Here is a 26,016-nt window from a genome sequence, read left to right as displayed (position 1 = left end):
TTAATAAAAATGTTTATTTATAAGATTATGCAAATCCAATGTGAATATGTCAACAAATATATGAATTTTAACTTGAGGTTAGTAATGATTTTGTTTATAATTTTCTATTAAAATGATATGATTTTTTATAATTGATCAATTTATTTTTCGCAAAAATGCGGGTAACGGGTACGGGTATGGGTACTTAGGTGCCCATAGGGTATGGGCACAGGTACAAAGGTTGTTACCCATGCAGGGTTTGGGGACGAGTATATGTATTTTTTTCAAACTGCGGGTATGGGGATGAGTACTATAGTACCCTACTCATACTCTACCAATTGTCATGCCTAATCAAGAGGATATTGACATGTACAATTAAATGATATAAGTTATACATGGTTCTATATTTATTTAATATTTTGTTTCATATTTATTTTACTAATGATATTATGAGGAATTTTTTTGTAATTTATATGAGGCTTATTTTTTTTACACATATATTAATATAAGGCTTATATTTTTACTCATATAATAATACAAGGGACTATTTTTTTTTTGTTAATTAATATGGGGACTACTATTCGGTTCAAACTTTAAAAAGTAAATTTTCACTTGAAGTGTTGTCTACTTAAACTTTGGTTAGTCTCTTCTACTTCAAATTCTATTGTGTAATATTTTTTGAGTTTAATGAAGATGCACTGACAGTGTAAAATTATTTTACACAATCATGTAATAAAAAATTTTCAATTTGACATGTCATATCAACAAAATGGGGTGAAGTGACGGAAAACATGGTTGTTATTGGTTGACAATATAAAATTATTTTACACCATTAGTGCATACTCATTTTTCTCATATTTTTGATGTCGTTTTCGTTTTCTTTTAAATTATGATTTTTTTTTCCAGTTTTCTTATGAACTTAAATCAAGCGAGTTTTGAAATCGGACTAAACCGGTTGGTCCGATCAGTTGAACGGTGTCTATGTCTGATCCATATCGGGTTGAAAACTGATATACTACAAAATTTTAAAATTGGAAAAATCGAAGAAAAAAATCGCCGTTTCGGTTTACGTCCCTTAGTTTTAATCTATTTCTTTTTGTCTTAATAAAATTTTAGCATAAAATTAAACAAAAAAAAAATAGCATAAAAAAAATTAATTTCAAAATAAAGAATAATAATATATAAATCACACGATAATTGTTAAATTTGTAAAAATCAATTAGGCCTTTCTAGCCCGTGCTTGGGAGTAATTACCGATAGAAAATCAAGTTTTTGGCCAATGTAAGACCTCTATAAACAACATAAAGTTTCGCAAGCATCATGTCAGACGACTCACGAATGAAGCCAGAAAAGTCTGGTAAGTAAAAATATAAATTGTATCTGATAAGATCCTCATAACTAGCTCTAATCGGGGAACCTAAACAACTACCGTCAACGTTGAGGACCACCAAGAGAAGTTTTCATTGTTCCATTTGATGAACCTGTACCAACGTGATTAGAGGAGAAAAAAGACGTGAAAATCTCGACCAAGCTCTGGATGTTGAAGGATAGCTGATTTAAGGACAAGATTCATTGTTTAAATAAATTAAATTATGATATCTCCATACACCAAACACCAGCCGAGAAGGAATTAGCTTGGGGACACATGGAGCCAACCTTGAGCCAATCATGTGCGTCAATTATAGAGAAGAAAGTTCAGTCATTGAATTCAATGTGGTGCCAAAGGTTTCTAGAGAATGTATAGTCCTGAACACAATGAAGGAAAGTCGTTTCCTGGAGGCCACATCGAGTAAAAATAGAGGAAGTGTCCAACTTCCGATGATTGAGTAAGGATAAAGCAGGAACCGAATTATGTCAGGCTAACCGTAAGAAAAATATGATATTCGCATGTAACTAATTTACTTTAAATAAAATGCAGAAAGTCAAAAGTTTAGAAATAAAAAGATGATCTTCGAATGTAACTACTCTACTTTATTTTATGTGCGCAGCAAATTTGAATTGTGTTAAATTATTTTTGTAATAAAAATAAATTTAAATGTATATTGGTCTTCATATTTTCATAAAAGTAAAATTTAGATCCCTTATTAAAAAAAAAATGATTTTTTGGGCTTATTTGTTTTTTCCAAAATTTTAGTCATTATTTAATTATTGGCATTTTAATTTTTGAAGTAGCAAAATTTGTTACACATATTTTTAAAGACAAAAAAATTTGGTGACTTATTAAACATATATATATATATTAGTGTAATTTATCATTTTTTGTGTTAGATAATTATGAAATTTGAAATATTAAAATCTTAATTTTTATAGTCACTTTTTAACCCGTGCTTGGCACGGGTCCGGATACTAGTTAATTGGCAACAAGGCAGTCGTGCACCAGTGACGACAAATTTGTCGTGCTGTTAATTATTTTCCATATTTATTTTCTTAACTGAAATTAATGATATTAAATTAATGATACAATACCTTAAATAATTTTAAGGTACCGTATCATCAATTTTGATACTTTTTATGTCACGTCATGGAACTCCAATTATAAAAAAAATTAAGGTACGGATCATTAATTTATGATACTTTCTATGATAGTCTTATTGAATATTCTCTTAATTTCCGATTTTTTTAAAATGTTTTCCTTCTGCTTTATAATTTAGAAACAAGAGAAAATAAACACGAACACAAACATGACATGACATTACATAGTTTAGTTTAGTTTAGTTTAGTTTATGCGATGGTGGTTGGAATTAGAATAACAAAATAATATTATTTGCATTTTAGATTCTTTATAACGAACGAAGTAGCTGTGGCTATTATCCAAACATATATATAATATAACAACAAAAGAGAGAAATAATGTTTTTCTTTGTTTATTTACCACCCAACATATCTTCTCTTGTATATTTTGTCCCCATAGAACCAACCTTTCTATACTTCTTACAAATGCTCTGTAGTACCATTATAATCCAAATCAACAACTTCAATTTTTTTCATTGGCAACCCCCTTCCAACCATACCAATACCTATCTTGAATATGGATTATACAAAAATTCATTTTAATAAGCCAAATTATCCACTTCTAGTGGTCTTGACCAATTCTGACATTTCTACAATTTTTTTTTTGTTTTTGTTTTTGTGAGACTCTTTGGAGATTAGAAAGACTCGACTAACTCATCTTCGGATGTCCTTACTTTAACTAATTACTAACCAGTTATTTAAGTATTGGTGCACCCTATTCGTCTGTAGGCCATTCGTGACTAACAATTTAGATTATTTCTAGGCGTAAATTGATTTGAATTTTAGAATGAATTTTAAAGGATTACATGTAAATCTCAAATGAACTATTTTATTTTCAATGAAGTAATTTCTTTTGACAATACAGCATATGGGGTTTCTTGTATCACAAGTTATGGTTATCATATAATTTCAGATGAAGCAGAACCTTGTCATCACCTGACTCATCCAATTGTTTTCTATTATTAATCACATATCACAGTTATATATATAAAAGCATCTTTTAAATTATAGTATATCATATTATGTGAGGAAAAAGTGAACTTAAACTAATCCAAAAAGTACCTAAATCTAAAAGCATTTTTAATTACAAACCAGATTATTATTCTCCCCTTGTCTCTATTATATGCTCTGCTAAATAATCATTACCACCCCAGTCACTGGTTTTGTCCTGTTGGCTGTTGTCTTGAAACTAATTTTCTTGATTTGTTTTTTCCTAGTGGGTCTACATGAAACCCAATTTTTAGTGGATAAAAAAAACACCATTTAAACTCTTTAATATACCAAACAATGCACAACTGCTCCATCAACTTTCACAATGTAATGCTTCATATAAACAATTTAAAAGGGACACTTGAGTCATGACTCTTCACCAACTTGCTACAATTTTCATTATTTCTTGAATTCTTTCTTCTCCCTAACATATGAGAACACCATTACTAGGAATTGATTAGTAGTAGGCAGATTGAATAGTTATATATAATAAGGTCACTATCCTAATTCCTAACCTATAGTACCATGATTTATGAGAAAATTATAATTCCTAACCTATAATTACCTCCTCAGATTAGGCGTGGCCCGATGTCGGCACCGACACAACACCAACACTTATGATTACACTGAAATATGTAACTTTTTAAAATTATTATCGATGTCGACATGTCAGTGTCGTGTCCGGGTAATAAATTCACGAAACAAATTATGTTTGTCCCCACAGTTTTTCTAAAATATATCCAACTGCCGACTATAGATACTTTATGTTTTTCAAATATCCATTTGGTCATATGATTTATGTTGTTTCCTTCTAATGTTGCTTTCTTTAGGATTAAACAACCTTTGGCTTTTTTTGGAAAGGTGCTAGAAGTGAAGTAGATAGATGGTGGCTTCATTAGAGAGTTTCCTTAACACAGTTGTTACTAATATTTGTTAATAATTTCTGTCCATTTTTGGCATCTAATTATTTGTATAATAAGTATGTATACCAAAGTAACACTCAGTAATCAGTTATACCGAAAATACAGATGTAGTATAATATACATGTGACAATAGTTATCACATTCATATATTAATGAGGAATCCACTTCATGGTCCATGGATAGTACAACATTCATTTGATTTATGTGTGGGAGATACCGATGAAGATTAAAAAGACTATCTAGACCCAACACAACCAACCCTAGGTATATGGTACGAAGCACACACACTAATCGAATTAGGCGTGTCACAGTGTCGGGCAAGCGTCAGTGTCCAACACTCATACGACACACCATAAACTCCTATAGTGTATATATATATATGACTGGCCTTTACATACCAAATGAGTTACATCACCTTTACCATACCAATATGTTACAATTGCACTTAAGTCCTATAAGAAAGAAAGATCAACCAAATGAGTAAATTCTCATTTGCTAATGGGGGTAAGAACTTGACATACATAAGAAAATAAAACATATATGCTTCTAAAATCATAGGATTAAACGCATACAAGTGAAACATCATTAACAATAGATGACTGGTAATTACAATATTATAGGACTGTGGTTTAGCCAGACAATTGTTACTCTAAATTAGAATGATGAAATATATATCTTTTGAAGTCTTCACATAGTTTTTTTGTTGGTATCGTCCTCCTTCACAGATATCAAGCGTACCGGATAACCGCTCTTAAGTTTTGTAAAAAGTGCCGATTTTTGAATACTTGAGTCTGAATCAATCACCTTCCACCTGAATAGTGAAGAAAATACAGACATTACAATAATTTATTTTGTATAACTTTATGTATCAACATTATGACTAAAATGAAATTCATGTGATCAATGATATAGAGAAAGTACACACTTGAAATTAGTGATGAGGCGATGGAGAAACACCAACATCATTGCTTCAGCCATGTTCTTCCCTAGGCACATTCTTCCTCCAATCCCAAAAGCTAAGAAGCTGTTTGGTTTTGACTCATTCTGTAAATTTATTGGAACAGTTTATATATCTTATGATTTGTCAACATTAAGATCTCACAATTTGGCCTTAAGGTAAAAATAAACTCACAGGAAATCTTGAAGGATTGAACACATCCGGGTCACGGTGAATAGTTGGATCATGATGTATTGATCTAGCATCAATATTGATGTTCCAGCCTTTCTTGATCTTAAATCCTATAAAAATAACCATTTAGTAATTATATAGTATAATTATATAGTACTACTTATATTGGAATTTACTAAATTAAATTTGCACACATTTATATATATTTGAACCTTCGATTTCACAGTCCTCGAGTGCTAATCTAGGCAACCATTGCACTACAGATGCCATCCTTAACGCTTCTTTTACCACCTGCAAGTAATTCAAGATAGTAAATTTGATGAAGCAAATAGAACTTTCATATTTTCATTGAATAGAAGTTCTAATGCTATTAGTATTAATACACACACACACACACACACACCTTGGAAGCATATTGCATCTCAGAAAGAGCTTCTAATGTAAGATATACATTTCCTCTACATTTTTCCTCAATCTGAACTTGTTCTTTCTATTTAATCACAAAACAACAGCATTTTATTAAATACCAAGAAATGTATTGAAAAAACAAGCTAAGTAACAAAAAAACTTAATACTATAAAAAATTCACTGACCTTAAGCTCATTAAGAACCTCCTGATTCTCATCCACAAATTTGATCATCCATGTCATTGCAATTGCTATTGTGTCTTGTCCTGTAATTTCAATTTTTGTATAACAATATCTCGCGTAAATCATATTCGAGGATTCAATTCAATAGTACTAATATTCCTTACCAGCAATTATCATAGTTAAGATATTATCTTTGATCTCTTTATCTGTTAACCTTGTTACTTCATCCTTTTCTAGTTTATTATCATCTGTTAAGAGTTGCTGAAGAAAATCTACACGACTAGTAGCACTTCCGCCTCTTCTTTCATTGATGACTTTCTCCAATATGTCCATAATTCTTTTTCTAGCCTGCATTATCAGTTTTAAGTTCAAATTGCCGATTAACAGCGAAACAGAAAAAGTGTATATATATTGAAAACTTGGATGATTTGTATAATCACCTGAAGGCCTTTGTTGAATCTGGTCCAGGGTATTCTCAAAGGTAATGCAAGCATTGCTTCGGACACAAGAGCAACATTCTTTTGCATCGCCTCTAGTTCATGGCCACTCTCAATGCTTATTAGCATCTTGCACATCGCCTTACAAGCTAGCTGCATTATAAACAACATGGCCTTGTGTTTAAATTAATCTAAACTAAAGGTGTACTTAGGATAATCACAAACTTAATGAACTTCTTAATTGGATTTAAAAACACTTATACTGATATAGTGCATACTAGTACTAGTAATGATGATGTGCAAGATTATCCGAATGTGAAAAAATGACGAAAAACATAGATGTAAAATTCCATTTAACAAATGATATTTCTTAAAATAGATAGGTAATATATTGTTAAAGAAATCAAATCAATCCAACAACGTTTAATTAGAAGTATATAGTTCTACTTTTCCCGCGGGGATATAGTATATACGCACCTTGAACGCTTCATCTTGTATGATCACAAGGGATCCACATGTCCAGGTATTTGTAGTTTCAATTACAAGTTGATCAAACAATTGAACAAAGGAGGACAAAGAATGAACCGAAAACAAACTGAAGAGACGGCTTCGAATGAGTTTGTGATGCTGCTCAGCTGCACACAACAAACTATCAGGACCCAAGATCTCGGAGATTGACTTTATGTACTTCTTTGAGAATTTCCCTCCTTCGTTTCGTAGAATCACTTTTGCCGACTCCTTGCTCGAAATAAAAACGTGGGTTTCCCCGAATAACTTCGTCTTGAAGCAATTTCCATATCTGCAATAGAGACACACCTAAGTCCTCTATGTAACAATTATTGGCAACATGACAATTTGAAACAGAATTAAATTAAAGAGAAAGGGTGGATTTGGTTACCGGAGACGGCGAACTCGGACAAATTCATAGACTCCTTTGGTACTGTTGATGGCAGCCATGAAATGCAATGTCTCTCCTATGAAGGGTAATCCTCTATTTCCAGGAGGAATGCCAACACTATTGCACTTGTTCTTTTTGCACCAAAGTGTCCACACTTTTAGACATGATAAAAACACCAATAAAAAACCAACATAGTAACACATATAAGAATGTTCCTTTACCAATTGGAAAATCATTTTGATTCCTTTACTTCTTTGATGAGCTAATATCATGATGAATTAGTGCTATATATATACAACATTCAAATACTTTTACATATCATGTGGTTTAGAAAGTGATGATGATATGGCCGACAAAGCAAAGCACTAGATTGAAATTTTGAAACATTGAGTTCCACTTTGAAATAAAAGTGGGAAAATGCGTAAGCTTTGTGAAGATTACCGTGAGATATTTGATAACTTGTCCAATCATGGTTAACAATCATACATTGTTAACGATCAAGTTAACATTAAGTAGTCATGGTCATTAGTGACGCCATGCCATTGTTGACAACTTGGTCTAGAATCATCACTTTACTTAGTTGTTTATGTAAGTTAACAGTGTTAGTTTATGATATATTTTTATGTCATTGTTTAAAATATTAGAGGTACTCATGTCATGGCTTTATTAGAGATGTTACTCACGGTTCAATTTGCTTCTTGGTGGGTGCCTCATTTTAGAACAATAATGATTAACCAAATAGGTTCATTATATCAGTATTAATTAAGTTAAAAATAAAGATGACAATGTGACAATACAACTGGACTCATGAACCAACCACGTGTGAGAATGAACATTGAGGTTGTGTTTGAGTTTCCAACTGCTAAAGTTTTCAATTGGATATGTATACATGCTTGAACATGTTTATTTTCATATTATAAATTGATATTATCTAATCAGAATGATGGTGGCTGGTGAAACACTTCTTCAGTATGGTGGCGGTGAAGGGAAAGGGATACACTCCTACATTTAAGTAGAGTGAGAGGTTTGAGAGAGTAAGAATAAAATATCCGACCCTCATGCATGAGAAGGGTATATATAGCTGCGACACAAAGTCAATACCATTAATGTGAGGGTGGATCTTGTGGCATCGACGCTAATGTCTATCAGAATAACGACTGAAAAATCATGATTGACAGAAATTTGTGTGGCCTTTGTCCAGCGTACTATTGTGCTGAGCTCAACACTGAGTTGGGCTTGGGCCCAGTCCAAAATATAAACTAATGATCAAAATTCATTTAGCCGTATTCAACCACAACAAATGTAAAATATTGTCAGAACTGACTACCAAACTAAATTAAACGGGTAAAAACCAAATAAAATATTAGTGTCCCACATATTATTAGCTACATGAGCCGGATACATGTCTTAATGGAAAAAACTTAACGGCAATCCACCATGAATGAAGCTTCCTTCGTGAAATGAACATAGTAGTGGGTTAAAAATTAATTAATATTTTAAAAGATATTTTCAATATATTTTCATGATTTTGATATATACTATTTGGTGTGCGTAGAGTTCAAACTCCGAACGTCTACTGATATAGTGTGATACAAGTGGTAAATTCGATCCCTGACAGGTGTGTATGGAAAAATATTTGTTGGAGGAGGTCAACCATTAAATGGACCTCAATTATTTCGAGAGGAGTAGTCTCTGTAGTTCTACGCGAAAAATACCTTTGGTTTAAAAAAAAAAAAAACTCAAAACGTCTGCATATTGTAATATCCCTATCAACCAAATTAGGTTCAGCACAATCTTTTTCTCTTAATTTTTATTCATAATAGTAAAAATTGAATAATTTTTCCAGTAAATTGCAATAATAATAATAATAATAATAATAATAATGCTCATATAATAAAAAAAAGGCTTAAATGCAGTTTTACCCCCCCTATTTTGAAAAATGCGGAATTTTACCCCCCCTATTTTAAAATGCGGAATTTTACCCCCCTATTTTATAATTTGTTGGATTTTGCCCCCCACCAAAATTTTGCACAAAATCTGCTTCTGAGCCTCAAGTTCAAAGTTTCGCACAGAACTCAATTTGGATCAATAATTCACCAAACTGGTACCTAAACGACCGCAATCGAGTTAGTTTTCCACAGAGTCAAACTCCACTAAATTTGGAGTTACAGAGAGAGATTAATTACCGTTTTAGTGAAGGTCTGTTCAAATTAATTATCGTATGAAACTACTATTGGTATTTTCGTCATTCCTCTCACCCTGTAGCTCATTTTTTAATACTATTTACATGTATGGAAATCTAACAAAATTACCCTTGTTGGCATTTCAATTTCGTCGAACTTGGAGTTACGATGTGTTCGGTAGACGATGTTGAATTTGAAGATCACGAGTAGATTTCTGCAGAATTAGTAATTGGACAGACCTTCACTAAAACGGTAATTAATCTCTCTCTGTAACTCCAAATTTAGTGGGGTTTGATTCTGTGGAAATATAACTCGATCACGGTCATTTCGGTAGCCGTTTGGTGAATTATGGATCCAAATTGAGTTGTATGCGAAGCTTTGAAGTTGTGACTCGAAAGCAGATTTTTTGCAGAATTTTGGGGGACATACCTTCACTAAAACGGTAATTAATCTCTCTTTGTAACTCCAAATTCAGTGGGGTTTGATTATGTGGAAAGATAACTCGATTACGGTCATTTCGGTATCCTTTTGGTGAATTATTGATCAAAATTGAGTTGTGTGCGAAGCTTTAAAGTTGTGACTCGAAAGCAGAATTTTAGGGGGGGCAAAATCCAAAAAATTATAAAACGGGGGGGGTAAAAGTCCGCGTTTTAAAACAGGGGGGTAAAATTCCGATTTAATCAAAACAGGGGGGGCAAAACTGCATTTAAGCCTAAAAAAAATACAGTATAATACTCATAAACAAAAAAAATACTCCTAAACAATAAAATTATGTTAACTCACATAAATTTAATAATTATTTTTGTTGTGCATGGCTAAAATGGTCTTGCAACGTAGTATGTTGTTTTGGTCTGGATCCACCACATTCCATTCCTGGATGAAAAATTGCATTTTGATGGATAGCATAACAAAAAATTGGAACCAAAACATTTGAGATTTTGTTTGAGAATCACATTCCATCGCATCACAATACAAAAGATTACTGGAGCTGAATAGTAGAACAATAGGGTTTCTTCGATTCTATTTCAGACACTTCTAGGTATTTTTTTTCTTCAATTGATTTCGAGTGTCTTATTACTGTTCGACGAAATGCTCCAACGAATCACCATTCATCTTTTCAGGTAAAACTTGTTGAATGGAGATTACTTTAAGCGATAAGGATGCAAATGATTGGGTTTACAGAGGCGAAGGAGCTGCTAATCTCGTTCTCGCTTACATTGGATCATCCCCTGCATTTGTGTGTCTTCTTTCTTTTCCCCATTTCTCTCTTTCTCTTTCATTAATTGTATTGTTTTGGAAGCTGAATTTTGTGTGTTTTTTTGCAGATGGGAAAAGTGATGCGAATCCGTAAAGCTCCAAGGAATGATTCACTGGTAGAAACTACGCCCAGCCCTTCTTCTTTGACTGCTCACGAACGGTTACTCTGGAAAGATGTCGATGAACTCATTTCATCTTCTGACCATGAACTTGCTAGCCAATTATTTGTTCTTCATGTTATGAAGCCATTGCTTGGTTCCAAATTTGTTGATGCTGGGGTATGTCTTCTCTTTCAACTACCCATTACCACGTTCATGCTGATTTATTGATTGATAAATGTGTATTTAGAGGAATGTAATTGGTTGTGAATTGTTCAATCTTTAATGAACACATTTTTGTTATATGTGGTATCCGACTAACATCTACCCTTTATTACTTTGTTAGATGCATGTCAAAGTCTCGACGGGATTTCTTGAATCGGTTGAAAAGAATGTTATTTGTCAACGTCCTGCTTGGAGAGTTGATACTGCCCAGGTTGACATGCATTGTGATTATGTGCTCATCATGTCGGATCATTCACTCTTTGCCCGTGGTATTGACATGTCTTTCTATGGACTTGCTTCTCTGTTCTTGAAATTTCATGCTCGTAGGGTTTTAAATGCTGGTTCCCTGAATTCTACCTTTTTTGAAAGAGCGACTGAACCTTTGAATGCGTTTCCGCTTCTGTTCAAATAACATTATACCCCCTTGTGCAGTTGTGTGAATAGAATTGTGGATTGTGCTGTTGCTAGGCTCCTTAATTTACTTTCTTTCAGTTGACATATTTTAGTACCCTACCTTGTGCAGAAATCATCCATCTAGCAATATTAGACTAGATAGTTTTAAATCTTACTTACAAGACCCAATGGATGATTGAATTATTTTACTCCCATCGAGTTGGAATCCAAACATCAAACATGCACCAAAGGCGGTCCTTTGCAAACTTTTAGTGAGAGAAAAGTAATGTAGGGAGGCAAAATTACTTTAGGATGGAATGCAAGTATGTAACATGCTATTAATCATTTATATTATTGTATCAAGCTTATTGGTATGACTCCTGCAAGAAAGCCTGTTAATCAGTTTGGAGGTTGTCCATTTTAATTTCAAGTAAACACATGAAATAAATTTTCTAACCAAGCTCCCTGTTTCATTTCAGATAATCTTGCATCTGGCCCCTGCATATCTGTTGAGATAAAGGTATGTTTTTGATACTGCGATACATTAATATTCTCTGGTAGCACACATTTCGTTTTCAATCCAATCCAACAATGACCTAGTTTAAACTTCGAAATTTTAAATGAATTATCAATCTTGTTTCCCCCTACCCTCTTGTTCGCTTGCTTGTAACAACTTAACTATTATTTTGACAAGCAGCCCAAATGCGGATTTCGTCCTGTTTCAAGATTTGTGTCTGAAGAAACTGCTATAAAAAAGAGGATAACTCGCTTTGAAATGCACCAAGCCCTGAAGTTGCATCAAGGAGAGGTACTCTGACCACAAAATATAACTTTTGATGGCGGTCCATTTGCAGCAGAGTGCATACTTCTTCCTGTTGTCATATCTATAGTCCCAGAATCCAATATTTTAGTTTTGTTCGTGGATGTTATTACAATTTCAGTTCAATATACACTATCCCTTTTAACCCTTGAATTTGAGATGTATATTTTTCCAATATCTTTGCAGATATCACTGCTAAGTGAATACAATCCACTTGATCTGTTCTCTGGATCCATAGAAAGAATTCATAAAGCTATCAAAGATCTCTTTACTACACCTCAAAACAATTTCCGTGTATTTATGAATGGGTCTCTCATATTTGGCGGACTGGGAGGTGGCGCAGAAGATACAAATTTTTGTATTGCAAAAGCATTTGAAGGTGCACTTAAGTCTATCATTGAAGCTGGTGATGGTTTATGTACAGAGAACTTCCTCACTCTTGTTGCTGAGGCTGCGCATAAATCAGGAGTCCTTGATCGGCTCTTGGAGGTTCAAAAGCTTGATGATGTTGACATAGAAGGAGCCATCCATGCTTATTATGATATTACTCGTCAACAGTGCATGGTGTGTACGGAGTTGAATGAAGATCAAACAAAAATATATGCCCCATTGCATTCAGCTTCATTGGATGAAAGCTTAAGAATCGTAAAGGACTACCTGATAGCAGCAACTGTGAAAGACTGTAGTCTGATGATATGTTTTAGACCAAGCAAAAAGGGGGATTCAGGATCCTTATCCAATAGTGTATATCTTGAGTCAACCAAACAAACATTTGATTTCAAGGTAGGCAGTGCTATATATATATATATACTTAATTTGGTTCAGCTTCTGCGGGTAGATTTAGATTGCATTTTCCAAAAAGGATGTTGATTGGCACGGGGGCTGTTGAAAATGCTACTGTGAAAAGTCATTCAAAATTTTGTTTGATGAAATGAAAATGGTAAAATGTTTTGTGATCTGTACTTCAAAAAAAAAAAAAAGTCTTTGGTATAGATTGTTATCACAAATCCTTACTGATACTGGTTCAAAATAGATAAGGTGTTAAGCAATGAAACCAAAAGCACAGGTTTTCCAAATTGACCCACACTCTGTACACAGGCACACCTCCACTCCACCCTTTTCCTTTCATGTGTTTCAGCTTGTCAACATGTTTTTTTTTATTACTCATGAGTCGTGAATTAATAGATATCCCACTTTAAGTAACTCTGGTTCATTGCCCCCTTTAGCTCTGAATATGAAAATACTTTATTGCCTTTCATCCTTAATGACTATGTTTTCTTTATCTATAAAACAAAATAACAGCCACAATGATCGTTACATTTTATATCTTATTTTAACTGCAATTTAATTTGTATCAGGCGTATTTTATTGACCTGGATATGAAGCGGATGAGTAAAATGGAAGAATATTATGAATTAGATAAGAAGATAGTGAGCTGCTACAGAGAAATGATCAAAATGCATCAAGGAAGAAATGAAGTCAGAAACCTACAAAAATTTTAATTGTACATTGAGGTTTAATAAACTCTGGTTATAGATGGCATTGGAGGAAGGTGTGTCTGTAAGTATTAGAAATTTGATCAATGATAGTTTTTCCATTCCTTCTACTGCTGCCTCCCTAAACACATGACAGTATTCTATATGTTGCATTGGTTTGTAGAGGTTTATGTATGTTATTACTTGATAATCCTCGCACCATTATCATTTCTTAAAATATAGCTGTGTGGTGTACTGCAACCTGGCTTTGTTTGAGTCATTATGAAATATTTGAGCACCATAATTATATTATAGGTACAAATAGTCAATAAATAGCACTGAATTTATAAATGCAACTTCACCATGATTGGATTCCGATGATCATGTGCAGGTTGTAGTTCTGATCCATTTAAATTTCAAGTGCTTTTACATGTTAATTTTTTTTCTTCATGTTTTTAAATTCTTTCAATTTTTGCGTTTAAGAAAAGAAGCTACATTGTTAATGATATCAGTTACTTGCTGTGTTGAGTCAGTTCAACTAAATTAACTGAGAATAAGATTCAGAAGATCTGATTTATCTTCCCAAACTGTGTAGTCATAATTGCCTGCTAACTTCCCAGTGTAATGCAGTAAGAAGTACTGAGAATTTGGCAGAGCAAAGCCTATTTTAGATCGTGACTTCAGCTCAGATCTGGGTTTTCCTTTGGTCAGCCTAGTTTGGCCGTGGCGTGACTGATGATCTGGTCTATGCCGTACAATGAGCTCTCAATCTGTTACAAGGTTTTTCCTTTATCTCTCTCTTCCACCAAGCAACACACTAGGATTTTCTTACTGTTACAAATTCAAGTAGTTCAAAGGGAAATGTGTGGGTTGGATTTGCAGCAGTTCATGTTTGCACCATTATGCTGGCACATTCCAATCAAAGATGATGTCACGTCAGAGTTACAGTTTCATACCTTGTTTTGACTAGGATAATTAATTACTTATTTCATGCCTTCATTTTCAATCTTTACAGATTAAAAATTTACAGAGCAGTCCTCTATAGAACATCAAAATATCATAACGTGGGCAGTCATTTATTCTTTATTGGAGGTTAACTAATACTAATATTCAAATTACAGCAGTCAGCACTGCAAACCTTGCTGATAACAGGAATTTTCACTTAATATAGAAAGATGCTAGAGCTCACAAATAGTTATACTCCTTCCCAGAATTAGTTGGCCTGCTCTTAAGTATCTCAGCCACCAAATTACACTCTAAATTAATGTATTTTGCTTTTATTTGTGTAAATGGTATGTGTTTTGGTAATTTTCCTGGTGAATAGCGTTCAGATATAGAGTTGATCTGATTATCATATGTAGAGGCTGTAATGGTGAATAGATGTTGGACATCATGTGTCATCGTGACTTACTTTGTCTAATTGCCAACTAGCATTGTTTTCAGCCAAACATCTAATTGGAACATGGTGAACAGGGTAGTATAGATGAGATCTTAAAGACAATAATTTATCATAGGAATTCTTGACTCTTGTTTCTGCTGGTGCTTGTTTTTTCTATCATTATAAATTTTCATTCCACATCGTCTAGTTTTTTATATTCTGGACTCGTGCACTACTTGTTTACTTCCACTTTATAGCAGTCTTTTATTATGTGACAAATATTATGATTTCACTTCTAAATTCTTTCTATCCTTACACTGACATGCTTCTGTACTTTTTGGTTGGAAAGTATTTACATAACTGATGCACTTTTGTATTGCAGAGACTCCGACATCAGCTAAACTGAGCTGTTCAAGATGCAGGCAAATGATGAAGAAATTAATAGCAATTTGTAAAACGTATTTGCTTAAGGTGACAGTGATTGGTGAAACTGATGTAGTGAGGGTCATAAAGGTGTGAATATTTCAAACAATCGGCAAGAATTGAGCTGACTAGAGGGATTCCTAAGGAAAAGTTGAGAGGTGAGAAAAAAGATGCTATTCTTCATAATCTATGTTAGAGATATGATCTTATGATATGCTATTACTGAATATGTCTGTTCCATAATGTTATTAACTCAGATCATCGTGCCATTTTGTACCATTATCCATCTGTCAAGCAAAATAATGTATATGTTATGTGATAGTATTTGTGTTATTTATTCTGAATGATTTGAGGATCCATTGCTAAGTTAAAAATGTGTGGTTGTAATATTATTCAATACCCAAACACATTCAAATGAAGAAGTCTGTATTGGAAACAGATGTATAGAATCAATATTTACTCTAATTTGTAAAATATTATGCATGTCAATTTATTCTACACATGCACACATACACACACACGGGCACTGAGAGAGAAAGAGAGAACCACCGAACAACTCCGTCATATGCAGTGTCTCGTTACCAGCAGCACTGCTTTACAAACAGAATGAACACATTTTAAAGAATTCCCATAAAGGATGGTAACTACTAACTAGCATTTGATTATTGATATATTTAAACTAGACAAGATGCATTAACTTCTGACTTGCCTTGAATTTGCGTTTTTGTTGATAGTCTACGTATGCCAAAAGTTCTTCTTGTCTCATTAATGCCTCGTACAAAGCCTGTTCATGAAGTTAAAAATATTAGTTTACAAATATACGTAACAAATCATTGAACACTCTTCTGTACTAATTACATACTAATATATACACCTAAAGTTAAAGAACTCTTTGACAATGACTTTCGGAATACCGTTACCTTTTTCGTAGCAATGAGCTCTGCTTCCAATGCATCCACACGACAAACTGCAGCATTTAGCAGCTCCTCTTTCTCACGTGGCATCACATTAAGTTTATTCTGTAGTGTCTCAACTTTTTTTTCAAGTTCACCAAGGCGTGTTAAGGTAGAAGATGAGGATGGGTTTGTCTTTGTGAAGCTGGTAGCAAGTTCCTCCCTTTTTACTCCCTTTGTTACACGAAATGCTATTGAACGAACAAAAGCAAAAAAAGCAAACACGAAGGCCACTGTAACTGTCCTGGTTACTATTAGCAAATTTTCTGCATCCATGCCATAAAGATTCCTTAAGGTATTGCTATCAAGTATTAACAAGATGTTTGACATCAAATATAAACTATACTAAGTATCCCAATCTGTAGTATAAACTTATTCGCACCTTTTGACTCAAATGAGTTTGGTGCTGCTGCTTGCTTCTCCATTGATCCGACATCTATAGTCTTGTCAACCAGGGGAACACACTCATCAGACCCAGGAAAACCGCAACTAGGACCGACCTTATCCGCAGATCTTGTCTGGATGAACATAAAAAACAATTATATTCATTTGTTTTATTTGTTATTCGTTGCAGCATTTATGTTTTGTTGTAACCTCATGTTCAATGTACGATCACTTGCCTCTTCTCGGACAGGAGTTAATATAGGGTTCATAGAATTCCCACATGCTTTGGGAGAGGTGATATCTTCAGCTTCAGATCCTGATTCTCCAGTAGATGATCCACTTCGTATCTGTGCTCTCAGAAACCAAAAATTAAATGAGATAATTACTACACCTCATTATACAGTGTCTAAGATAGCAATGAAAATTGTACCATTGGAATAGATGTTTTATCACATCCAATCACCCTCCCCTTGTCATTGGAAACTGTCACTATTTGTTTAGAACATTGCACTTTACCACTAAGAACCATCTGCATGCACACAACAACTATTCTAGTGAGTCACAGTGAAATGCAGAAAAACCTTTAAAATGTTTGGGTCTAATGATTAATAATAAGGGGAAAAACCTTTAAAATGTTTGGGTCTTGCCATGGTCCTTTATCAGATCTCAGACAGCCACAATGATCTACACAAGTGCAACTACCACCTAGAAATTCTGGCAGCTCACTGAGAACTTATAGCTGGTCAGAATTTTCAAATAGCAATATAAGTTGATTTAGATATAATGCCAAGAACAGAACTAAATGTGAAGTTACCTCGCATCGATAATCTCAAGTAATTTACTTTGGAACTTGTTTCCAAGAACCTAATAGAACATCAAGTTTCAATCAATCATTATCTCAAGAAAATACAAAAGTTTACCTCAATAGAATCTAATAAAAAAAATCTGACACCAACTATAACTCAAGTAAGGAACACATACATGGATCTTCGAAGTAGTTTTGGGATCAATAAATGTTTTCACTGTGTTCCAGAGAAGCTTAAAACCAGGGCCAGCATTGACGATAAACATTTGACAAAGTGTCTGCACAGTTTTATTTACAGATCATAAATTATAAACACTACAAACAATTAGAAAATTGAGATGCCAAAAATGTAATGATTAAGGTTCAGTTTGGATTATTTTCTGGTTTATGGGAGCTTCTGAATTGAAATAAGTTTGTAGAGCAGTTAAATGATTTTTTTTTAGATATAGAAACTAATTTCAATTTATATGAGAAGAAATTGTTTAACAAGCTCAGAGTTTATCCAAACTCTTTTATTCTACATACTTCAGGATAGTAATCGCTATCAATCTTCTGCATCTGGGTGATGAGTTCTCGTGCAGACTTGGTGAAATTTTTGAAACCCTAGAAAACAAAGGGAAGAATAGTAAATATAAACTATTGTCTTAGCTAATTTCAAGTTTAAATGGTGTCATGAAACTTTCGGTGACCATTCAATGCATGTTTGAATTGACGGTGAATTTAACAGAATCAGAGTGTACCACTGTAATTTTAAAAAAACTACACTTTAGAGCTTTAATAAAATCACGGTACCACTATGATTAAGCCAAATTTATCATCAATCTAAATATGCATTTACACGGACAACGTACCACGCCTTGAACATCCAAAATTGTTATATTTGAATCTATGTGTCTCTTAGCAGCTATAGAGCAAGCTGGAAACTTGACAGAAAATGTTTTCTCAAAACTTTGGACATGGTATCTCAAATATCTTTCCATGGTAGTTACTTGCATAAGCTTATTAGGATCAACTTTCCCTAGTCTCTCAATATAAACAGGTCTTCCCTCCTTATCCACACCATGATAACCATGTGGATAGTACTTCTGAACTTCTTGCAACTCCTTATAATCAAAATCCTATAGAGAAAAAGACATAGTTATTTACTGAAAAAGGAAATCACCTAATAAAACAGTTGATATGTTATTGAATCAAATTGCTAACCTCTATAATTGTATCTGTACCATAGTCTTTCCTCCATTGGATCATGTTGACCCACATGAGCTTTGCTTTGTCAGCATCAAACTTCCTTGCTTTCAAGAATCTACAATAAATTTTTTAGTATTAATTTATACAAATAGTGGAAAAAACTACACTCCACCTGCAAAGAGACCTTGGCTCGTTTGAATTGGCTTATGAATAGCTTATCTCTATTAAAGGTTCAAGGTTCAAGTTCTGATGAAGGAGAACAAAAATACTAAAATTAACAACTAATTAATTATTAATTTTGGCCGTATAAGAAAACGATAAGCACTTAACAAGGTGTTTGAATAAACTTATGCAAACGGCTTATGTGATGTCCATAAGCTGTTTCATCTTATTTGGATAAATACTTTATAAGAACTTACAAAAACAGTTTATGTAGCTTTTATAAAATAACTAGACCATATTTTCTCTTTGAATATAGAAATGTTTTCTTTCATGAACAAGACCATAACTAGTAAGGGATAAGAGTGTGTAACCTCAATAACATATGGTAGTCATCATGTATTGGAGGAAGTAAGTTATCTAATATAAGTGATTGTCGAAATGCATCCACTGCTTGAAGCTCCTCAACTTGTCTAACATCTTCAATGGAGAGGGAATTGCTTCTACTACCACTACCACTTTTGCTGCTTCTTTTCTTTGTAAGAGAATGCCTTAATTTACTTGATGCATTTATTGCTTTCTTTTTAAGACTGCCAATTTTTTTCCACTTATCATCTTCTGAATTCTCTCTTCTTTCATCATTGCCTAATAATCAGTAATAATTCATTCATTCATTCATTCTACTAAACTCAGTTCAATAAATAGGACTTTGATTAAAAAAATTAAATTAAATAAATCTTATGCAAAGCATAAAATATTTAGATGACAAAAATAAGCAACTGAATTCATGAAAAAATGAATAAAAGATAACCAAGAAAAATAAAGGAGAGGGGTTACTACTCACAAAGGAGTTCAGACATGATAAGTTGGTAGTGAAACTTGAGGAAGCAGAAGCTGAAGCAAATTTAATTAATTTTTTTTTAAGCTTTATTGATGATATTTTTGGGTGAAGGATACATGATACTACATGGGTTGGGTCAATCATCTAGGTACATGTAGCAGACAAGGGAGGGTGTCGGCTAAAGACAAATTTAATGTAAATGTTGTCAAAGGCAATATATGATGTAAAATTGATAGTATGAATGTTCTATGTCATATATTAATATATTAATATAAGAAAATGTTAAACAGTGTTTCGGATATTAGTTAAATATATTAATAAGTAAATTTTATTTTGAAATATGTGCATTTAATATTTTTAAAATGTTAAGATATATTTTAATATTAATTTTATCTTTAATTTTCTTTTATCGACATGTTTAATAAGTGTTTCGGGAGCATTATTTAATTCGACGAATAATATATGGATATGGATGATGCTTTGCCTCACATTACATTTTTATTTACAAATAAAAATCTATTGAGTTTTGATTCTGGACCTCTTTGGCACTTGCCACCTTCTGTTTCTATGGACCCACTATTTATTAGTCGACGTAGGCTTTGTCTTTGTCAATGGTTATATTATTGTTATTCATTTCATCAAAATTAATTTACAATATAAATATTAAAACATCGACATATTTTTTGGAATTTTTATGTTATTTCCATAAATTGTAGAAATAAATACAAATATATAAAAAAAATTGTTTGAAATTATTTAGTGTAATGATTATTTATATCCTACCATGATCTACTGTGTTTGGTTATGCGTTTGTACTTGTACCATGATCTACTGTAGCTTAGGATTAGATAACAAATTATTTGTGTTTTTTTTTTTTGTTGACAAACTAATTTTCTAGATAACAATTTATTTGATTGTATATAAATTCTTCCACAGTATATTCTAGCTCAAATGCTCAACTGTTGAAAACTTGTGTACTATAATCGTAAAACTAAACATATTTGAGTGTCTTTTTGAAAGTTAGAGAGTAATTTCAGAAGATCAATATACTAAATAAACAAATTTAATACATTACTTTTTTTTTTTACAATGAATTTAATACATTACTTGATTATTCCCTTATGTGTAAAATTATACAGAGAGGATTATAGTGCTCAGTGCTCACAAATGTATATATTCCATCCCAATATTCATTCTTATATTATCCACTTCTTCCCACTAAAAGATTCCCTCTTGGGGTCCACTAAATGATTGGCCTTGGATAGAAGAAAGACAAACACAACAAGAAGAAAGTTAACTCTAAATTTTATCTTATCTATAACTCAACGGAAGGTAGAGCAAACCCAAACTCAAAATGATTAATCAAATAGTCTCAACTCTCAAGACATAGTTCTGAAACAGAATCCTTTTATATGACATCATTGAAATTGTCATTCTCTACATGTAGGTCACCAAAAAATAAATCAGTGGATTATTGGTTTGTTTAGTTCCTGTTTCTAATTGTCATTTCATTTTATATATAAACATGCAAGAATTTTTTTATCTAGTTCCTGCAACTCTCACAACACACATCACAACCATCAGCAATATGCTGCATCCAATGTATGAACCAGAATAGTACATATTAAGAGTGGAAAAACATTATAAAGTTATCATGATACTGCTATCTGCTCTTCCAATTCCCGTCGACATTCCAATGCTGGATATTTATATATACAATTTTAGAGTGTCCAGGATCTGAAACAGAACAAAAAGTTGTCAACTTAAAGATATAATGTTGTTAACATACAAAAGAAAAAGAAAAGAGACCCGAAGACGGTTGAATTGGAGTAAATGAATCAACTAGAAACTTTTATGACTGAGAATCCGACATTGTCATGAAATATGCTCACCTGTTATTCACTTTCTTTTCAGCCCTAAATTGATTAAGTTTGTCCCTCCACAAAGCTAGAGTTGCATCAGAAACATGAGACGTAAGAATAGTAACTTTAGAAGTCCAATCTATATTGCAATCCATAAGAAATGTAATCTTGTGAAACATACATCCCAATTTAAAGCTTGTGCCGAGGAAAAACTTATCTACATGGTTGAATTGAGATTTACAGAACATGATAAGCTTTAGAAAAGCAGGAAAATAAGAATAAAATGAAATCTATAAGCACCTAGCCACACATCAGCTAGTAGTCGGCTATAATTATTTAAGTGACCTGTTTCATATACCTATTAAGGCTGGAGCATATATTAAACAACCAATTCATTTGATTTCAACTAATGATGCTAAATCAATTTTGTAAAGGGAATCGAACTGGCAAAAATACAAGTTGACTGTTTCAAATTCAAATCCAACAACAAATTAGTGTTGTAGACTAGAGTGAAAATCAATAATGATTAGGTAAAGAACTTTTGACATACATTAATCATCATGCATAATACCAAAAAAAAAAGTTCCAAGACTAAAAAGAAAGATAAGGTAAAGAAATAAAAAGAAACAAAACAATTACCGGCATCTTGATAACGCTCTTCTACAACAGCTTCCAACATGTTGTGCAAAAGATTGAACTCCTTGGTTTCAACACAAGGCTTACCATTTGGTCTGCAAATAAGTCATTTTTATTTTAGTTATCTCTTTCAAAATTTTACTACTAATGTGATGGAATTTAATTGAAAATGAAAATAGAAGACATACTATTTGAACATTGCGAACTGCTGCCATTAGCAGGACACTTGGCATCTCCACTACAAATGAAGATGAACCACAAAATTAAATTGGAAGAGGTGTATAGTCACCAAAATAATATATAGAATCCAAAACGTAAACTTGTATGATATAATGATACTATACAATAAAGAAAGGAAGTAAAATACATACAAACAATTGTGGGGAGAGTAGACCAGTCCCATCCTCCAGTCACATTGATCACACCAATGCACTTCATCATGTTTAAATCCTTAAAAATCCATACTATTTACAGAAAGGTTTTAATAAAAACACGATATATATTATTAATAAAAAAAATCACATTATATACAACTGAAAGGAGGCAATTACAATACTGAGTTCAAGACAAAACCAATGTCTCAACATGGCAATTAAAAGCTACCTATCAGGCATCATCAGCAAACAGTGTTTCATGCTTTTTCAAGATGGCCATATTTTAGCTGTTTTCTCTATTCTCAACAAAGAGGAAACAAAATATATATTGAGCTCACTGATGAGCTAGCACTGCTAGTTATTCAAAGCAAGCTATTATATTAGACACTATTGGGACAACAAAAGGGAACATAACAAAAAAGAACCCTGAAGAAAATAATATTAAGAGCATAACTCTGCATTTTCCATTGCAGATTCAGGATGGTAATGAACCATTTCCTTCCACATCAACTCCCTTATCACCTCTTCCCCTAGATCTTCATCAATGTCAAGATCAATTGGAATGATGGCAGGAGGGTCACAATTAGGATCATAGAGAGAGGCCATGAAAGGGTGTTGAAGCGCTTCCGTGACACTAATCCTTTTTGTGGGATCAAAAACAAGCATCTTTGCCAGTAGATCAATTGCCAATGGATGTGCATTGGGGTAAAGTCTGGAAAAGGGGGTTCCAGGAGAATATGGAAGCGATTTGATGTACCTCTTTGCCTTTGGATTATCAATAAATTCAATATCCTCCTCCCTTTGACTACCAAGGATATTGATAATAAGTTTTAGTTGATTAAGGCACTCTGAACCGGGGAAAATAGGTTTTCGTCCAAGAAGCTCAGCAAAGATGCATCCCACTGACCATACATCAATAGATGTCCCGTAGTTGTCACAGCAAAGTAGGAGTTCTGGTGCCCTATACCAACGAGTGACAACATACTCCGTCATGAACTGGTTCTTGCTGCAGTTGGTGCGTGCTAACCCAAAATCACATATTTTTAAGTCACAATTTGCATTAATTAGAAGATTCCCAGGTTTCAAGTCACGATGAAGGATGTTAGCTGAGTGAAGATATTTCAAGCCCCGAAGCAACTGCAAACAATAACTTTCAATTAGTAAATCCAATAATCAGTCAAGCAACGTAGGTGATTGATTATACATGATTTAAAACTTCAGCTAAGCGCTACAAATCAGCTGCTACAACCTACAAGGCTAAAGGTTCAGATGGGGTGGGATCTACTATCATTTCAAAGTATATGAGATCTTGCCACATTGAATAAAATTTCACCAAAGGCCTTGTGCAAGATTGTCACAAACTAACAAATGAGTTTCACAGGTGATTCCTATAGTGTTAACTCAAGAATAATAAACACACATTGCATACACAACTAACAAATTGAAAACCAGAATGTTAATGATAAATGACATATTTTTATGTAACAGAATACTGGGTTACCCTAAAAACAATTCATACCTGAAAGAGGAAATATTGGCAGTGATCATTAGACAATGATTGTGAAGACTTAATAATCTGATGCAAATCGGTGTCCATGAGTTCATAAACAAGATAAACATCCTTAAAACTATTCCTCTGAATGGGCATCATGATGTCTTTCAAAGCAATAACATTATCATGGTGAAGATGTCGAAGAAGTTTCAGTTCACGCAAAGTTCTAAGCGCATCAACGCGATTCTCAAACGCATTCTGTATCTTCTTGATTGCAACTTTGTCGTTGGTTTCTCTATTGACAGAAGAACAAACAATTCCATACGCTCCTCGACCAATCGGCTTAATCGGCACATATTTAGTATCAATCTCAAAAAGAGTTTGCCACATGGAAAAATAATGCTTCCCTTCAGCTCTAATCCCATTTGGTGGTTCAACCGGAGTCGCCATTCCCTGCAAATCAACAACAACAAAGAATCATTCACAATTCATAAAATTTTCATTTCAGTTTTAATTTCTGTGTTAAGTGCAGAGTGAAAAAAACTAGTGTTGTTAATGCATAATTAATATCAATCATTATTACAAAAAGACCAAAAAAAACTAGCACACCCCTGATTAAAATACTTCAATTAATTAATTAATTAATTAGTAATAATAGATATAATTAAACGAGATTGGAAAGATTAATTAACCTTGGGAGATAGTATCATTTTTTGAAAAATTGCAGTAAGGAAGTAGCAGATCGAAATCAAAATTATAATGAAATTGATGATTATGTAGAGATCTGTAGGAAATAGAAAATGTAAATTAAGCAAGATAAAAAAAAAAGAGAAAATTTTGAAATGTAGAAGAACAGGAAATTAGTGTCCAGGGTTTAATTTCCGTCGATCACAACACAAGAAACTCAATTTCTGAAAATCTCGTAACAGCCAAAAAAGCCCCAATTTAAAAGTTTAGAAACCCTAATCCTCAAAAAATTGTAGAAAATTGAAATAATTGCAGTGATGACATAACAGATTGAAATGAAGGAGAATGAAAAAACCTTGAGAGAGAGTTGAGTTGAGCTAAGAAGAGATGTTGGTGTAAAGAGAGCAAGATCAAATTCTGAAAATAAGAATGAAAAAAGTTACATTTATCTTACATCTTACGACATAACAACAATGTTATCAAAAGGTTACATTAACATTTATCTTACATCTTACGACACGACAAATATCTTAACTCTTGAAAATATCTATATAGATAAAAAAACAACTTGTGTCAAAAAATGAGTATAGATAGATTATTTTAAAAATATAATCACCTCACCATGAGTTGATTAAAGATTCGACTTTTTGTATTCAAATTATAGAGTTTTTTTTTTTTTTTACTCATTTGTATATCTAATGTTTGTTATATTTTTTATTTTTGTATTGGACATTTATCTCACCTATATCGTATTTATTTTAAAAAATTTATTATATTTGTAATTTAAATAATTTTATTCTAATATGAGATAAATTTTCAATCAAACGGTGAATTTTATAAAATTTGTATTCGTAATAATTTTATTCACTCACTTCTGCACTATGAAAGACATTATCCGTTATTTCATATTAGACCTTGCCAGACAG

General features: G+C 32.9%; 4 protein-coding genes across 11 annotated transcripts; 1 reads left to right on the top strand and 3 right to left on the bottom strand.

Annotated features, from left to right (window-relative positions):
* Positions 1–4,511: 4,511 nt before the first annotated feature.
* Positions 4,512–7,751, bottom strand: LOC123898833 (abscisic acid 8'-hydroxylase 4). The gene is made up of 10 exons (XM_045949852.1): positions 7,458–7,751; positions 7,037–7,358; positions 6,563–6,712; positions 6,287–6,470; positions 6,126–6,205; positions 5,936–6,022; positions 5,745–5,823; positions 5,536–5,642; positions 5,329–5,447; positions 4,512–5,214 (listed from the first exon to the last, which is right to left on the bottom strand). Exons 1-10 carry the CDS (start codon positions 7,727–7,729, stop codon positions 5,091–5,093), a joined length of 1,524 nt encoding a protein of 507 aa, XP_045805808.1. The 5' UTR covers positions 7,730–7,751; the 3' UTR covers positions 4,512–5,090.
* Positions 7,752–10,402: 2,651 nt separating this feature from the next.
* Positions 10,403–16,183, top strand: LOC123898766 (inositol-pentakisphosphate 2-kinase-like). Of its 7 annotated transcripts, none has more exons than XR_006805424.1 (10): positions 10,403–10,679; positions 10,762–10,877; positions 10,966–11,175; positions 11,342–11,489; positions 12,093–12,133; positions 12,311–12,421; positions 12,620–13,216; positions 13,792–13,985; positions 14,539–14,688; positions 15,669–15,943. XR_006805424.1 is itself a non-coding variant. In XM_045949779.1 (8 exons), exons 2-8 carry the CDS (start codon positions 10,776–10,778, stop codon positions 13,933–13,935), a joined length of 1,353 nt encoding a protein of 450 aa, XP_045805735.1. In that variant the 5' UTR covers positions 10,403–10,679; positions 10,762–10,775; the 3' UTR covers positions 13,936–15,943. The 7 variants fall into 7 exon arrangements, 1 of the variants encoding a protein (XP_045805735.1); XR_006805419.1 differs by having other exon boundaries at positions 13,792–13,993; XR_006805422.1 differs by having other exon boundaries at positions 13,792–13,993; positions 14,529–14,688.
* LOC123898765 (phosphatidylinositol/phosphatidylcholine transfer protein SFH6-like) lies at positions 16,073–20,278 on the bottom strand. 2 transcript variants are annotated; one of them, XM_045949777.1, is made up of 14 exons: positions 20,043–20,278; positions 19,573–19,843; positions 19,055–19,154; positions 18,703–18,969; positions 18,377–18,454; positions 18,028–18,129; positions 17,861–17,910; positions 17,672–17,771; positions 17,477–17,575; positions 17,283–17,393; positions 17,045–17,180; positions 16,630–16,928; positions 16,419–16,493; positions 16,073–16,302 (listed from the first exon to the last, which is right to left on the bottom strand). In XM_045949777.1, exons 1-14 carry the CDS (start codon positions 20,056–20,058, stop codon positions 16,288–16,290), a joined length of 1,719 nt encoding a protein of 572 aa, XP_045805733.1. In that variant the 5' UTR covers positions 20,059–20,278; the 3' UTR covers positions 16,073–16,287. The 2 variants fall into 2 exon arrangements, with proteins under 2 accessions (XP_045805733.1, XP_045805734.1); XM_045949778.1 differs by having other exon boundaries at positions 16,073–16,299.
* Positions 20,279–23,042: 2,764 nt separating this feature from the next.
* Positions 23,043–25,638, bottom strand: LOC123898767 (mitogen-activated protein kinase homolog NTF3). The gene is made up of 3 exons (XM_045949781.1): positions 25,446–25,638; positions 24,431–24,856; positions 23,043–24,048 (listed from the first exon to the last, which is right to left on the bottom strand). The coding sequence occupies exons 2-3, from the start codon at positions 24,851–24,853 to the stop codon at positions 23,353–23,355; spliced, it is 1,119 nt and encodes a 372-aa protein (XP_045805737.1). The 5' UTR covers positions 24,854–24,856; positions 25,446–25,638; the 3' UTR covers positions 23,043–23,352.
* Between the last annotated feature and the right edge of the window lie 378 nt (positions 25,639–26,016).

The sequence above is a fragment of the Trifolium pratense genome, linkage group LG7 (assembly GCF_020283565.1).
Source record: "Trifolium pratense cultivar HEN17-A07 linkage group LG7, ARS_RC_1.1, whole genome shotgun sequence".
NCBI lineage: Eukaryota > Viridiplantae > Streptophyta > Magnoliopsida > Fabales > Fabaceae > Trifolium > Trifolium pratense.
This window is presented reverse-complemented; position numbering and strand designations above follow the sequence as displayed.

What these genes read in the sequence shown, in the direction of transcription:
- LOC123898833 (XM_045949852.1), bottom strand. Translation starts at nt 7,729, where the DNA reads ATGATATTAGCTCATCAAAGAAGTAAAGGAATCAAAATGATTTTCCAA. An exon ending in CTTAACTATGATAATTGCTG is followed by an intron (nt 6,206 to 6,286) that starts GTAAGGAATATT and finishes TTGAAATTACAG; the next exon opens with GACAAGACACAATAGCAATT. An exon ending in TCAATCCTTCAAGATTTCCT is followed by an intron (nt 5,448 to 5,535) that starts GTGAGTTTATTT and finishes ATAAATTTACAG; the next exon opens with AATGAGTCAAAACCAAACAG.
- LOC123898766 (XM_045949779.1), top strand. Translation starts at nt 10,776, where the DNA reads ATGGAGATTACTTTAAGCGATAAGGATGCAAATGATTGGGTTTACAGA. An exon ending in CCAAATTTGTTGATGCTGGG is followed by an intron (nt 11,176 to 11,341) that starts GTATGTCTTCTC and finishes TTACTTTGTTAG; the next exon opens with ATGCATGTCAAAGTCTCGAC. An exon ending in GCATATCTGTTGAGATAAAG is followed by an intron (nt 12,134 to 12,310) that starts GTATGTTTTTGA and finishes TTTGACAAGCAG; the next exon opens with CCCAAATGCGGATTTCGTCC.
- LOC123898765 (XM_045949777.1), bottom strand. An exon ending in GACTACCATATGTTATTGAG is followed by an intron (nt 19,155 to 19,572) that starts GTTACACACTCT and finishes AATTTATTGTAG; the next exon opens with ATTCTTGAAAGCAAGGAAGT. An exon ending in GTACAGATACAATTATAGAG is followed by an intron (nt 18,970 to 19,054) that starts GTTAGCAATTTG and finishes TTTTCTCTATAG; the next exon opens with GATTTTGATTATAAGGAGTT.
- LOC123898767 (XM_045949781.1), bottom strand. Translation starts at nt 24,853, where the DNA reads ATGGCGACTCCGGTTGAACCACCAAATGGGATTAGAGCTGAAGGGAAG. An exon ending in GCCAATATTTCCTCTTTCAG is followed by an intron (nt 24,049 to 24,430) that starts GTATGAATTGTT and finishes TATTGTTTGCAG; the next exon opens with TTGCTTCGGGGCTTGAAATA.